General features: G+C 47.1%; 1 protein-coding gene across 1 annotated transcript in view; it reads left to right on the forward strand.

The window, feature by feature from the left end:
- sema3fb (sema domain, immunoglobulin domain (Ig), short basic domain, secreted, (semaphorin) 3Fb) overlaps window positions 1–12,608 on the forward strand; it is a 256,825-nt gene extending 244,217 nt beyond the window's left edge. The window contains exons 16-17 of the mRNA XM_038812020.1: window positions 712–845; window positions 10,309–12,608. Of these exons, the coding sequence (XP_038667948.1) occupies window positions 712–845; window positions 10,309–10,752 (578 nt within the window). The 3' untranslated portion in view covers window positions 10,753–12,608. The remainder of the gene's footprint in view (window positions 1–711; window positions 846–10,308) is intronic.
- Window positions 12,609–15,253: the final 2,645 nt, after the last annotated feature.

Here is a 15,253-nt window from a genome sequence, read left to right on the forward strand (position 1 = left end):
TAGTGAGATGTACACGGCCAGGAGAGTTAGAGAGATGTACACAGCCAGAAGAGTTATAGAGATGTACACGGCCAGGAGAGTTAGAGAGATGTACACAGCCAGGAGAGTTAGAGAGATGTACACAGCCAGGAGAATTAGAGTGCAAGATGAAAAGCTTCAGCCGCATGCCTGTCTGTTTAGCAATATTCAGTCTCCATTTCCCCTTTGCAGATGCTCACTGACTTGCTGCACTTTCTGCACTGTAGAGGTGTTCAGTGGGGACAGATTGGCCTCAGCCGCGATGCCTTCTGATAGTCAAATAGCCCACTGACTGTATGAGAAATGGAAAGTGGGCCACTTGGGCAAGTAGGGCGGAGTTTGATGGGGGCGGGATAGGGGTAGAGGGCCTGGCGCCAGCATCTCTGGGTCCTACAACAACTAGACTCAGCGGATTAAGAGCAAGAGGACAGAAAGTGAAGTATTTTGAGGAGAAAGCGAGAAATGAACTATCTTTTGTGACGGAGTGATTTAATTGCATATTCATCATTCGGCCGTCTTGTAAACATTAAGGATATGAAAACTTGGGCTCTTTCAAAATAAGTTGGCACTAAGGCATGAAATTCCTTTCAGACCGTGGTAGACTATGTGTGTTTACCCCAGAGTTTCCCTGTATTTTCTAATGGAATGGATGGCATAGCGTTGAGTCCTAACCCTCTATTGGTACATTGACAGCTAATAGGAAAGCGGCAGAGACGGAACAGTACGGCGTGGAAGGCAGCAGTACATTCCTCGAGTGCCAGCCCAAATCCCCCCAGGCCAGCATCAAGTGGGTGCTTCAGCGGCATGGCAGCGAGCGGAAGAAAGAGGTAAGCCTATAACCAGGATTCCTAATCTTCAACTCGCCGTTATAGAATTTAATCACCAGGTCCCACACTCTGACCTTAAAGCAACTCCACCGACCTGGCCATTAACGAACAAGGACTTCTTCGAGCAATGCCTTGGCAGCTTGAGCATGCGTATTATATGCTGTGGGTTTGAGAAGAGCCTAATGTGATTGCAGTTTAAATCTGTACAAAAACGTTCAACATCGACGGCCATTTGGCTCAACTCTTCAATTCTGGTATTCATGCTCCACAAAGGTTAGGCCACAGCTTGTGTTCCATGTGCTGTTCTGGTCACCTCATTACAGGGAGGATGCAACAACACAAAGGCACAGAGGAATTTAACCAGGATGTTGCCAGCACCGGAAAATTAATAATAATAATAATAATAATCTTTTATTGTCACAAGTATTAAGTTATTGTGAAAAGCCCCTAGTCGCCACATTCCAGCGCCTGTTCGGGTAAGCTGGTACGGGAATTGAACCCACGTTACTGGCCTTGTTCCGCATTACAAACCAGTTGTCTAAAATTGCAGTGAGGGGTAAAGATAGGACAGACTGGGGTTGTTCTCCTTCCAACAATGGAGGCTGAGGGGAGATTTGATTGAGATGCACAAAATCGTGAGGGGCCTGGACAGAGTGGACGGGAGGGGCCTGTTTACCTCAGCAAAGAGGTCAGTAACCAAGGGGAGGCACAGGTTAAAAGTGGTTGGAAGAAAGGTTAGAGGGGCGATGAGGACAGTGTTTTTCGCTCAGAGGTTTGGATCTCGCAGCCTGAAAGGATAGGGCAGGCAGAAAACCGAAAGGTGTCCTAACCTGGAGGGGTACGGACCGAATGCTGGGAAGTGGGCTTCGCCAAGGTGGCTCCTTTCTCAGCCGGGCACAGACACGATTTCTGTGATGTAAACTCTGTGATTCGAACAACCTAAGCCAACCTTCTTGCTCTTGAACTTGAGGCCCTCTTAGTAAAGCCCAGGACACCGTAACCACGACAGGCTTCCTGCATGACGACGGCCCCACTTGCTGCTGTTTGAAAGCCAGCAGTGGCAATAGGAGGCCCTGCTCAGACCTAATGGTTGTACCCTCTCGGGATGGCCCTCCTAGCCCCGCCACCACTGGGGCAATTAGTGCCCTCTACAGGGTCTCCTCCTGCCACTACTGGCATTCAGACAGCAACAAGCGGGGCTGTCGTCATGCGGGAAGCCTGTCGGAGTTACGTTCAGGCTGCCTGGGGTCAGGGCAGGTTAAGAGAGTGGTTAATGTGGTGATATGATTTGCATACCTGTCTGCCATTGGGGCAGAACACCGGCTTACCATTGGCCCTGGTCGGTCATGTGCCTCTCGACCGGTTGGTCGAGTGGCTGAGTTAACCACGCCTCCTTGCCGAGGTATAAATAGTCAAACGCCCGGCGGTCGTCCATTTTATTGTAGACGACCGCAGGGCTAAGTTCTAGTTTATTAAAGCCTAACTTTTGTAAAGTAACTCGTCTCTCGTGCTATTGATGGCCCATCAGTTAATAAAGCTCGCAGTATCCTGGGCTTTACCAAGAGGCCCTAGAGTACAAGCGCAAGGAGGTTGTGTTATGTTGTTAATCTGGCTTCAGCTAGAATAGTGCGTCCTCTTCATGGAGCTGCACTTTAGGGAAAATATGAAGGCTTTGGAGAGAGTGCGGAGCAGATTCATGAGGGTTGCGGAATTTTAGTTCGGAAGACAGACTGGAGAAGTTGGGACTGTTTTCCTCGGAGAAGAGAAGGTTGATGCGAGATTTGACAGAGATGTTCAAAATCATGAGGGGTGTGGACAGAGTAGACAGGGAGAAACTTTTCCCACTCGGAAGGATCGAGAACGAGCAGGCACAAATTTAAAATAATCGGCAAAAGCGACACGAGGAGAAATGTCTTCACACAGCGAGTGGCTGAGATCGGAAAGTTCTGTCCTGAGGGTGTGGTGGAGGCAGGTTATATCGAAGCAGTCGAGAAGGGAATTAGTCTGTTATCTGAAAAGGAAGAATGTGGCAGGGTTGCGGGGAGAAGATGAGGGAATGACACTAGAGGAATTGCTCATTTGGAGAGCTGGTACAGGGAAGATGGGTTGAATGGCCTCCTTCTGTACTGTGACAACTTTGCGATGCCGTGATGAGGGTCTTTAATCCTGGGGAAGGCACATCTGACATCTAATTTGATGGGCCATCCGAAAAGGAGGCAATGTGGGGCTCTCACCAGCTGCAGAGCCAGTTACCTCGATTAAATACTGCCCAACGTGTCTTGAATTTTGAGGTTGAGTTTCATTTCATAAAGATGTGTTTGATGGCTGCAGACGCAATTGAAGCTCTTAGGTTGACTGGACCTGGAATCTAGAATGTGACAATGTGCACTTGAAGATTATTTGAACAAAGAACAAAGAAAAGTACAGCACAGGAACAGGCCCTTTGGCCCTCCAATCCTGTGCCGACCATGCTGCCGTCTAAACTAAAACCTTCTGCACTTCCGAGGTCCGTATCCCTCTATTCCCATCCTATTCATGTATTTGTCAAGATGCCCCTTAAATGTCACTATCGTTCCTGCTTCCACCACCTCCTCCGGCAGCGAGTTCCAGGCACCCACTACCCTCTGAGTAAAAAAAACTTGCCTCGTACATCTCCTCTAAACCTTGCCCCTCACACCTTAAACCTATGCCCCTAGTAATTGACCACTCTACCCTGGACAAAAAGCCTCTGACTATCCACTCTGTCTATGCCCCTCATAATTTTGTAGACCTCTATCAGGTCGCCCCTCAACCTCCGTCGTTCCAATGAGAACATACCGATGTTTATTCAACCGCTCCTCATAGCTAATGCCCTCCACACCAGGCAACATCCTGGTAAATCTCTTCTGCACCCTCTCTAAAGCCTCCACATCCTTCTGGTAGTGTGGCAACTAAAATTGAACACTATACTCCAAGTGTGGCCTAACTAAGGTTCTATACAGTCGCAACATGACTTGCCAATTCTAATACTCAGTGCCCCGGCCAATGAAGGCAAGCATGCCAAATGCCTTCTTGACTACCTTCTCCACCTGTGTTGTCCCTTTCAGTGACCTATAGACCTGTACACCTAGATCTCTCTGACTGTCAATACTCTTGAGGGTTCTACCATTCACTGTATATTCCCTACCTGCATTAGACCTTCCAAAATACATTACCTCACATTTGTCCGGATTAAACTCCATCTGCCATCTCGCCGCCCAAGTCTCCAAACAATCTAAATCCTGCTGTATCCTCTGACAGTCCTCATTACAATCCGCAATTCCACCAACCTTTGCGTCGTCCTACAAACTTACTTATCAGATAAGTTACATTCTCCTCCAAATCATTTATATATGCTACAAACAGCAACGGTCCCAGCAGTGATCCCTGCGGAACATCACGAGTCACAGCCCTCCAATCAGAAAAGCACCCTTCCATTGCTACTCCCTGCCTTCTATGACCTAGCCAGTTCTGTATCCATCTTGCCAGCTCACCCCTGATCCCGTGTGACTTACACCTTTTGCACCAGTCTGCCTTGAGGGACCTTGTCAAATGCCTTACTGAAGTCCATATAGACAACATCCACTGCCCTATCTGCATCAGTCATCTTTGTGACCTCCTCGAAAAACTCGATCAAGTTAGTGAGATACGACCTCCCTTCCACAAAACCGTGCTGCCTCTCACTAATACGTCCATTTGCTTCCAAATGGGAGTAGACCCTGTCTCGAAAAATTCTCTCCAGTAATTTCCCTACCGCTGACGTAAGGCTCACCGGCCTGTAGTTCCCTGGATTATCCTTGCTACCCGTCTTAAACAAAGGAACAACCTTGGGTATTCTTCAGTCCTCTGGGACATCACCTGAAGACAGTGAGGATCCAGAGATTTCTGTCAAGGACTCAGCAATTTCCTCTCTAGCCTCCTTCAGTATTCTGGGGTAGATCCCATCAGGCCCTGGGGACTTACCTACCGTAATATTTTTCAAGACACCCAACACCTCGTCTTTTTGGATCTGAATGTGACCCAGGCTATCGACACGCCCTTCTCAAGACTCAACATCCACCAATTCCTTCTCTTTGGTGAATACAGTAGTCCCCCGTTATACCGCGCTCCGCAATACCGCGGTTCGCGATATACAGCGGGGGGGCTTATGGACCCAAACTTACTCAAAACTTACTTGCACTGGGATAAGGGGATGGAGCTGGGGCAACTTTAGGTTTCCAGTCGGGGAGCGGATTATTTTTAGCAAACAAGCCTGCCCAGAAAGTTGCTAAATGTAAAAGTTTGCAAAGTTAACCCTTCACCAATTGTCAGTTAACTGCGGGTGGCTGGATTGCTGACAGCAGCGAGAGTGATGGGCTGCATTCAGGAAGTTTTAAAGTTGGATGTTGACATCTAAACGACACATTTACATTAGTCACTGCCCAGGAAAGTGTGCCGAAAGCTGGCAATCTTCTCCTTTTTAAACCTGTCTCAATAACCGTGTGGATCTGCAGTCACTTGCCCTGTGGTCTCTGCTCCGCTTCGAACAGTCTGCGATATACGGCGGGGGGGGGGCTTATGGGAGGCTGTCTACCAATAACCCTGAAATGTTTAAATTTAAAAACCCCCATCGTGGATATCCGCGGCTCGGATGTAACGCGGGTGGCTGTCTTGGACCCCAACACCCGCGTTATAACGGGGGACTACTGTACTGATGCAAAGTATTCATTTAGTATCTTGCCCATTTCCTCTGGCTCCACACATAGATTCCCTCGCCTATCCTTCAGTGGGCCGACCCTTTCCTTGGCTACCCTCTTGCTTATTATGTATGTGTGAAAGCCTTTCCTTAATCCTATTTGCCAATGACTTTTCGTGACCCATTTTAGCCCTCCTGACGCCTTGCTTAAGTTCCTTCCTATTTTCCTTATATTCCACACAGGCTTTGTCTGTTCCCAGCCTTCTAGCCCTGACAAATGCTTCCTTTTTCTTTTTGACGAGGCCTGCAATATCTCTCGTTATCCAAGGTTCCCGAAATCTGCTGTATTTATCCTTCTTCCGCTCAGGAACATGCCGGTCCTGAATTCCTTTCAACTGACATTTGAAAGTCTACCACATGTTAGATGTTGATTTACCCTCAAACATCCGCTCCCAATCTAGGTTCTTCAGTTCCTGCCTAATATTGTTATAATTAGCCTTCCCCCAATTTAGCACATTCACCATCCTGATCCTTGTCCACCAGCACTTTAAAACTTATTGAATTGTGGTCGCTGTTCCCAAAATGCTCCCCTACTGAAACTTCTACCACCTGGCCGGGCTCATTCCCCAATACCAGGTCCAGTATAGCCCCTTCCCTAGTTGGACTATCTACATCTTGTTTAAGAAGCCCTCCTGGATGCTCCTTACAAACTCTGCCCCGTCCAAGCCCCTAGCACTAAGTGAGTCCCAGACAATATTGGGGAAGTTAAAGTCTCCCATCACAATAACCCTGTTGCTTTTACTCCTTTCCAAAATCTGTCTACCTATCTGCTCTTCTATCTCCTGCTGGCTGTTGGGTGGCCTGTAGTAAACCCCCAACATTGTGACTGCACACTTCTTATTCCTGATCTCTACCCATATAGCCTCGCTGCCCTCTGAGGTGTCCTCCCACAGTACAGCGGTGATATTCTCCCTAACCAGTAGTGCACCTCCTCCACTCCTTTTACACCCCCCTCTATCCCGTCTGAAGCATCTAAATCCTGGAATGTTTAGCTGCCAGTCCTGTCGTTCCCTCAGCCAGGGTCTCTGTAATGGCAACAACATCATAGTTCAAAGTACTAATCCAAGCTCTAAGTTCATCTAAGTACATTGAGTACAATGTGTCAAAATACTTAATTGCCTGTCAAGTGTTTTGGGACTTTGAGGTTGCGAAAGGTGCTGTGTTGATGTGAGTTCTTTATTACAACAGCCCCCACCCCCAGCCCGCACACACTGCAGAACAGAAACTCTCATCACCAGCCATCAGCAATGCCAGGAATCAGAACCACCCCAGCTGACGCAAGCCTCCTGTGCTGACGTATAAACTTCCCATCCAAGCACTCTTGGCCCAAGAAGCTATCAACCCTCAGCTGCTGGGAAGTGAATCATCTCAGTAGTGAAGCTACGAACACTTCCTTTCTCACGGGAAGGGTGTTGCTTATCTTTCTTTGTCAACCAAAGCCAATGGCAAGCACAGGGCTGTACGCAGGAAGGGCCTTGGTTTAAAGAAAAGCTTTAGCATTTTATTTTTACTTTCGGTTCCTAGGTTTTGTAATATTGCACAAAACTTAACCCGTTCACGGCAGGACAGAGTTGTGTGCAACGTCGCACAGCATCCTGTTAACATCATCAGGGGAACTTCACCAGGGTTAGCCTGTGGTGGAAATGACGTACAATATTCTTTCTCAGGCGTGTTCAAATTAAAGGTTCAATACTTGTTTTGTAGATGGCAGAATCTAGCGCCCCGCTCAAAATGAAATGAAAAATGAAAATCGCTTATTGTCACAAGTAGGCTTCAAATGAAGTTACTGTGAAAAGTACACATTCCAGCGCCCGTTCGGGGAGGCTGGTATGGGAACAATATTAAGGGCGGCACGGTAGCACAATGGTTAGCACAGTTGCTTCACAGCGCCAGGTTCCCAGGTTCGATTCTCAGCTTGGATAACTGTCTGTGCGGAGTCTGCACGTTCTCCCCGTGTGTGCGTGCGTTTCCTCCGGGTGCTCCGGTTTCCTCCCACAGTCCAGAGATGTGCAGATTAGGTGGATGGGCCGTGCTAAATTGCCCCTTGTGTCCAAAAAGAAAGGTTAGGTGGGGTTACTGGGTTACGAGGACGGGTGGAGGTATGGGCATAGGTAGGGTGCTCTTTCCAGGGGCCAGTGCAGACTCGATTGGCCGAGTGGCCTCCTTCTGCACTGTAAATTCTATGATCAAGGGATATCTGCATGGTGCCCAGAGCAATAAACCAGTGACTGTGATGCTCTCCGAGGGTGTACTGAAGATGGGAGCGAGTAATTAGGGGTATTTATTACATTACTGAACTAGCAATATGCAAATATACTAGAGGTGGGAGTTCAAATCACACTGTGTCAGCTGGGGAATTTAAGTTGAGTTAGTTGCAAATCTGGAATAAAAAGTTAGTCTCAGTAATTACGACCACAAAACTACCAAATTGTCATTTAAAAAAATCTGATTCACTAATGTCCATTAAGGAAGGCAATCTTACCCAGTCTTGCCTACATTTGGCTCCAGATCCACAGATGTACAATCAACTCTCATTTGGCTTCTGAAATAGACTAGCAAGCCATTCTGTTGACAAGAAAGCAGCTCACCACGCTTCTCAAGGACTATTAGGGATGGGCAATAAATGCTGGCCTTGGGAGTGACATCCACATCAGTGAAAGGATTGAAAAAAGAATAATGTAGCATTATAGCTGGTCCGAGTGCTCACTGGTAATGATGCCTAAAGAGGAACGAGAAGTGGGAGCGCTGCAGTCTGAAGGGGCATTGGAGCTCAATGTAATGCTATCTGGAGGGGCACAATAATTGGGAGTGGTCTCGCTGAAGAGGCACCATAATTGGGAGTGGTGCAATCTATTATTAGATTGAGACATCTCAAGAGGCACTTGAGTTTGAAGTGGTGTTATCTGCAGGGAAACCATAATTGGGAGCAGCCAACTTGCAGATTAACAGCTCTTTACCCTGCTGGATTCATCCTGTTTCACAGCTTGGCAGGGCTAAGCATTATTACGTGATCAGCATCTCAGTGAATGTCACACATCCTGGGTGGGATTATCTGATCCCGTGGCAGAGTGTCCACGCCGTCGTAAACGCCGTCGTGTTTTACGACGACGTGAACGGGCCGACCCAACGCCTAATTAGGGCCCCTATATGGCTCCAGCTGCTGATCCCCGTGCGAATAGGGCGCCGCGGGACCCGCGCATGTGCAGTGGCGTCAGCATCAACGCGCACATGCGCAGTGGCTTCCTTCAACACGCCGGCCCCGACACAACATGGTGCAGGACTACAGGGGCCGGCGTGTAGGAAAGGAAGCCCCCAGCCAGAGAGGCCCAGCCAGATAGGCCGGCCCGCCGATTGGTGGGCCCCGATCGCGGGCCAGGTCAAATCGGAGAGGGCCCCCCCCCCCCGCCCCGGCTCCGGGCTGAGAGAATCCCGTCCCCTGTCTGCCACCCACACCTAAGCTCATCTTTCCCGCAGGGGAAATGCAGCAGAGGGTCACCAGACTAATATCCCTGGGATGATTGGGCTGTTCTGAGAGGAGACATTGAGGAAACAGGGCCTTCAATGTGTTGAAAATTTACCACATCAGCTAATGCAGCTTTTCACTGGGGATTGAGGATCAGGCTGTTTTTAGCTGCTTTTAGAAGTGAGTCAGGCCCAGGCACACTGATGTCGAGGTGATGGAGATTGTTAACAGTATCATGGCACACTGGCCTATTGTTTTGGCTGAGACATTGAATCAGAGTCAGCGAGGTTTACAGAAATGACACCGGGACTGCAGGGGTTAAATTACAAGGAGGGACACAAATTAGGCCTATTTTCATTGGTCTTTAGAAGGTTAAGGGGTGATCTGATCAATGTATTCGAGGTATTTACAGGGAAAGACAGGATAGATAAAGATAAACTATTTCCACTGGATGGAGATTCTAAAACTAGGGGGCATAGTCTAAAAATTAGGGCTAGACCGTTCAGGAGAGATATTAGGAAGCGCTTCACCGCAAGGGTGGTAGAGGTTTGGAACTCCCTCCCACAAACAGCAGTTGAAGCTGTTAATTTTAAATCTGAGATCGATTTTTGTTGAGCAAAAAACATTAAAGGATATGGGCCAAAGGCAGGTATTTGGAGTTAGGCCACAAATCAGCCATTATCTCTTTAAATGGTGGGACAGACTCAAGGGGCTGAATAGCCTTACTCCTGGTCTGATGTTCCGATGTCTACAGCACAGAAAAGACCCTTCGACCCATTGCATCTCCGCCAGTCAAACACAGCCACCTAAGTATTCTTATCTCATTTTCCAGCATTTGGCCCCCAGCCTTGTATGCCCTGGGATCGCAAGCACACAACTAAATATTTCTTAAGCGTTGGGTCATGTCGGTTAATGTGTTACTGTCTTCGTACTGATCGGGAAATGACCCAAGGCAATGGGTGAATCCCTGTCCGGGAAGCTGATGATGTGGCTCGTGAATCTGACATCTGGTCAGGACCTGAGCTATTGCACCACACAATCTCCTTCAGCAAACATTTAATAAAGGTATTTTCATGATAAACTTAAAGTGGAATCATTTTAATAGTCAGTGCTCTCGCCTTGGGTGATGCCATGTTAAACTTGAATTCCATAGAGCACAGATGGTGCAATGGGGATACATTTAGGGACACACTTAAAGAAGCTGCCACTTACACTGCGGTTGTGTTTCTCCCCTGCCTGTTCTCTAGATTAAAGTAGATGAACGGATCCTCAAGACAGACCAAGGCCTCCTCCTTCGATCCCTCCAGATGACGGACGCTGGGATGTACCAGTGCACCTCCACGGAGAACAACTTCAAGCACGCACTGGCGCGAGTGCACCTCCGGGTCCTGAACAATGAAACCGTCAACGTGGTGCTCTCACAAGGGGGGCTCTCGCCGGGCGTGGCCAACTTGCAGGTGGGCAGCCCAGGCACCTCCAGGACCCCGAAACCAGAGTACAAGGACCTGCTCCAGCTGTTGAGCCAACCAGAAATGGGGCTCATCAACCAGTACTGCGAGGATTACTGGCAGCGCCCCGCCAACATTCTCAAAGAAAACTTGAACAAGCAGCTCAAAGTCAAGCCCATCAGAGAACAGAAAAAGCCACGAAACCGCAGAAATCACCATTCGTCCCCTCTCCAGCAGACATGAAGCTCTGAGATAATAGAATTTCTTTAATATAAAGTATAACTTCCCTTACAACAGACAGTATTTATTGTAGGCTGTATATAGTATGATAATTCAATTTCCTTGTACTTACAACCAAGTCCCCATGACATTATGTATGATATATAGGTACTTAAAGAGGAACAGTATTCCCTTGAATTACTGCATTATTTTCAGGGTTGTAAAGGATGGTGTTTGTATACTTAGCAATGTGTCTCTCAGTTAATGCTCCTTCCTGTGTTTCAAGATGGAGGCAACCATTGAACAGCTATTTTGGGGATGAAAATCCATGGCCTGATTAAGTAATGGGGTGATTATGTGATGTCAGAGGATATTCCCCATTATAACAATGATGGGTAGGTGCCAATGTCACCAAGCACACATCTTGGGCACCTTGTCGCTGACATTATCAGTTCCAAAATCCTTCAAATGGTCCGTCAGCTCCTCTTGTAAGAAAGTCAATAAAAGAATCCACCATATTTAAGAAAAAGCTTCATTGATCCAGATCATGAATCAATCCTGCATCCCACACCTGCCTTTCAGACGGAGCAGTTACACCTGGTCCCATTCAGTATACCAGCCTGTGATACAAGCCAGAGTCATAGGAAGTCCAGGCCCGGCCATCTACAGCACCAGCCCCCGCCCCCCCCCCCATCCTGCCGACTCCCACCCCCACCCCCTCACCCGGTATCACCACCTATAATGCTCCTATTTTCCATCCCTATGTTACTGCCTTATTTGGGATAGGCAGAGAACTCCACCCTTGCAAATGGAGATCCCTCAATTGCCATCCAGGGACTGTAAAGCCCTTTACTCCACACCCGCTGGAGTTACAGCATGAGTGACTCGGAATGCCATGGGCCCCTTTGCGTGGAGTAAACCCACGGTCTCCATGAGGGCATAAGATTAGTATAATTAATGGGGGATGAGATGCCATAGCCAGAGTTTTCATAAGAGGGGGAAAAGTGTTCAGTTGCAAAATGTTTTGCTCTTGTGCTGAATAAGAGGCACAGTTAACTTTAGCGCATTTCAAAAAAGTGTTTCTCAGCCACGTCCCTGAATTACACCTTTCTCTGATCACCTTCCCGACTCTATCGTCTAATTGACAACATCCTTCACGAAGTATGGAATGCAACGCACTAAACATGATGGAGTGGGAATGTCCAACCAACATCGTAGGGGATACCTGAGAGACAACACCAGTATTACAACTCAATTCAGGTGAATAGGGATCTCCTTTAACAATTATTCAGTCTCATCTGTAGATTTTTTTTTTAAACTCGCATTGTATTTTATATTAGAATGCATTAATAGTTAACGATGGTCTACACCTCAGACTGCTCTTTGTTTTTACTTTTATCCTCCTAAATTAAATAGCTTTGGAAGAAAAGGTTGTATAATTTGTTAAAGTCGTGTTTTTTAAAAAACTTTTTTTGTTGTTGTTGCTGTTACTTTTATTAAAAGAATATTAAAAAAAAAATCTAAATTGTGTGCTGGAAAGTGTGCAAAAACAATTCCTTCTGACGGTGCGTTTCTCCAGTAATGGTATATAATATATTCTGTGATGTCACTTAACTTGGCTTCTCATTTTTGTTGTTTTTTTTAAAGGAAGCAAGTTTATTTTTAATAACTTTATTAAACTTGGCTCAAACGTCAGTGAACATATACTCTGTTATTTGTAAATAATTGTAAATCTAAATAAGAAAAAGTTCTCGAGTGTATTTGTCATTCATGATTTGTGCAGCTGACACAACACGACACAGTTACTGGAGTGAAAGATCACAGAGATCCTGTGGATGAAATCAAACCAAATAAACACTGGCTCATCTCTTTAATGTAGACTGTGTCTGAGGACTCCAATTATTATATTTTAAAACAGGTGAGTTGTCCTAATCTAAATGATATGGACTACGAGAGTTTCTTACTAAAATGTCCAGTAGAGTTAGTGGACTCCTCCCTCCTGCCCCGAAAATGTCTACGCTCCAAACTTTAGCACAAGAGAAGGGGCAGCACGATGGCACAGTGGTTAGCACTGCTGCCTTGCAGCGCCGGGGACCCGGGTTCAATTCGGACCTTGGATGACATGGCGTTTGCACGTTCTTCCCGTGTCTGTGTGGGTTTCCTCCGGGTGCTCTGGTTCCCTTCGACAGTCCAAAGATGTACGGGTTAGGTGGATTGGCCATGCTAAATTGTCCAGGGATATGGAAGCTGAGTCTGGTCACAGGGTTGCAGGGATAGAGTGGTAGCCTGGATAAGGCGTGCTTTCAGAGGGTCAGTGCGAACTGTAAGAATTCTATGATTCTACTGTAGTGAGGTTTCACCCAAATAGCCATTTGTCACATGTGCAAACAGAGTGGGAGCTCAAGCTTTATGACTGTGGGTAGAATCGAGTCAAAGGTCTTTACAGCTTGACATTGGTACACTCATACTCGGGGGAAAGACAATTGACATTCTTTTAATCCCCTCCTCCTAGTCGAGAGGCTCGGAATTAACTCCCAACTACCACTTTGGCTACAACTTCCAATGTTGCAGAAGAGTTGACCTTTTCTCACTGTACCCTCTCCTATGTACACACTTATACAATCACCTTTCGAAGGAAATAGAGATGATGCACAAGCTGTAAATGATGTTCAGGCTAACTTTAGCGCCATCCCAGAATCCTCTAAGATCAGAAGACACAGCATGTTTTTATCAACAGTGACCCTGAAAACGTACTGATCTGCTCTCTATCACAACCCTAGCATTTAGTTGCCACTAGTTAACTATCGATGAGGGTAAGAACACTTTAAAATCAGGTGCTCTACAGATCTGAACTAGAGGTCAGAAGAAATAGAATCAAAGGTCGGCCACTCAGCCATTTAAGCCTGGCCCCCATTTAGTAAGATTATGTCTGATCTGTTTGTGCCCTTAACTCCATTTTCCTGCCTGGACCCCAGACCCCTTGGCTCTATTATAGATAACTCTACTCAGCCGTGAATGTATTCAATTACCCAGCCTCCGCTGCGCTCTGCGGAACAGAATTCCAAAGGCTAATGACTCGAAGAGAAGACATTTTTCCTCGTCATTATCTTAAATGGGGGACCCTGGGGGCTGGATTCTCTGATTCTGGGGCTATGTCCCCATGCCGGAGTGGGAACGGTGGCGTTTTACGCCAGAAAAACTGGCACAGAACGGCCACTGATTCCCCGTTTTGCTAGGGACTAGCGGGACGGCAGCGTAGAGCACCCGGCTCTATCTACCGATAAGCCCCAGAGAATTGCCGGGTCCGTGGCCGCATATGCGCACGGCGGTGGCCAGCAGCAGCTGTGCCGTGCTAAATGGCGGCGGCCGCTCACAGATCCGGGAGCAGGAGTAAGCCACTTGGCTCCTCGAGCCTGCTCCAACATTAAATAAGACCAAGACTGATCCGCTTGTAACCCGAAATGTCCGTTTGTGAAAACACACCACTGTCCAACCCAGTTGCACAATCGACCCAAGAATTCCGAGTTCCAGAAAAGACAATATCTGAAGGGCATTGCCCAGCACACAAGGCAAACGTCCCAGGACAGTCTTTAACAAGCAAATCAATTCTACCCAGCATCACCAACAAGAGATCAAAATGAAACAAGACTAGTCACAGGATCCTCAACATCTGGATCAGTGAAAGGTGGATTCATGCTCATGACTGCCCGTGGTGCGGAGGTCTCAACTTCAGTCCCTGATTGGAAGTCAAGTTCTCTCCCTAAGGAGGGTTGGGAGGGGGGTGGTGGCGGCACAGACATGCCATCTGCTCCAAAATACTTGGAAGCTGACTTTTGAGCTGCCCAATCAAAGGAATAAGAGCTAGCTGACTTCCAACTCTGCGTGGAGCGATCCTGTTCAAGGAAATTAACTGAGATCGCACAAGACAACTTGTTGAAGGCTTCAGATTCATGAAAACCATCACTGAAAAAATAACTCCCCGGGGTATACCCACCCATCCATAATTCCAGTATGTGACAGATGGCAGTGTAAATGGGATTGCTTCAGAATAACTCAGCACAAGAGTGTGTCGTGTCAATAGAACAATTTCAATGGAACAACCAACTAATTCAATACCTGTGGAGCACATTCCACCTCAATTACTCATTCTATATATTATACCTGGTGTGGTGCATTTCAAGCCAACTGGTCTTGAATATGAGCCTTTATTATGTTCTGAAATATAACAAAGTATTGAATGATATTTGAGACAGTACTTTCACACGTAGAATATCAATGGGTGTGGGATTTTTGCAACAAAAAAAAGCCAAGCCACGTTGCATTCTTCAAGGGGGAGGGGGAACAACCAGAAGTTGTGGTGCACATAGGCACCAACAACATAGCTAAGAAAAGGGATGAGGATCTAAAGAGTGATTTTAGGGAGTTAGGTTGGAAGCAGGGCAAGCAGAGTAGTGATCTCAGGATTGCTACTGGTGCCACGTGCAAGTGAGGCAAGGAACAGAGAGCGAGTGCAGCTGAACACGTG

Source organism: Scyliorhinus canicula, chromosome 11 (genome assembly GCF_902713615.1).
Source record: "Scyliorhinus canicula chromosome 11, sScyCan1.1, whole genome shotgun sequence".
NCBI lineage: Eukaryota > Metazoa > Chordata > Chondrichthyes > Carcharhiniformes > Scyliorhinidae > Scyliorhinus > Scyliorhinus canicula.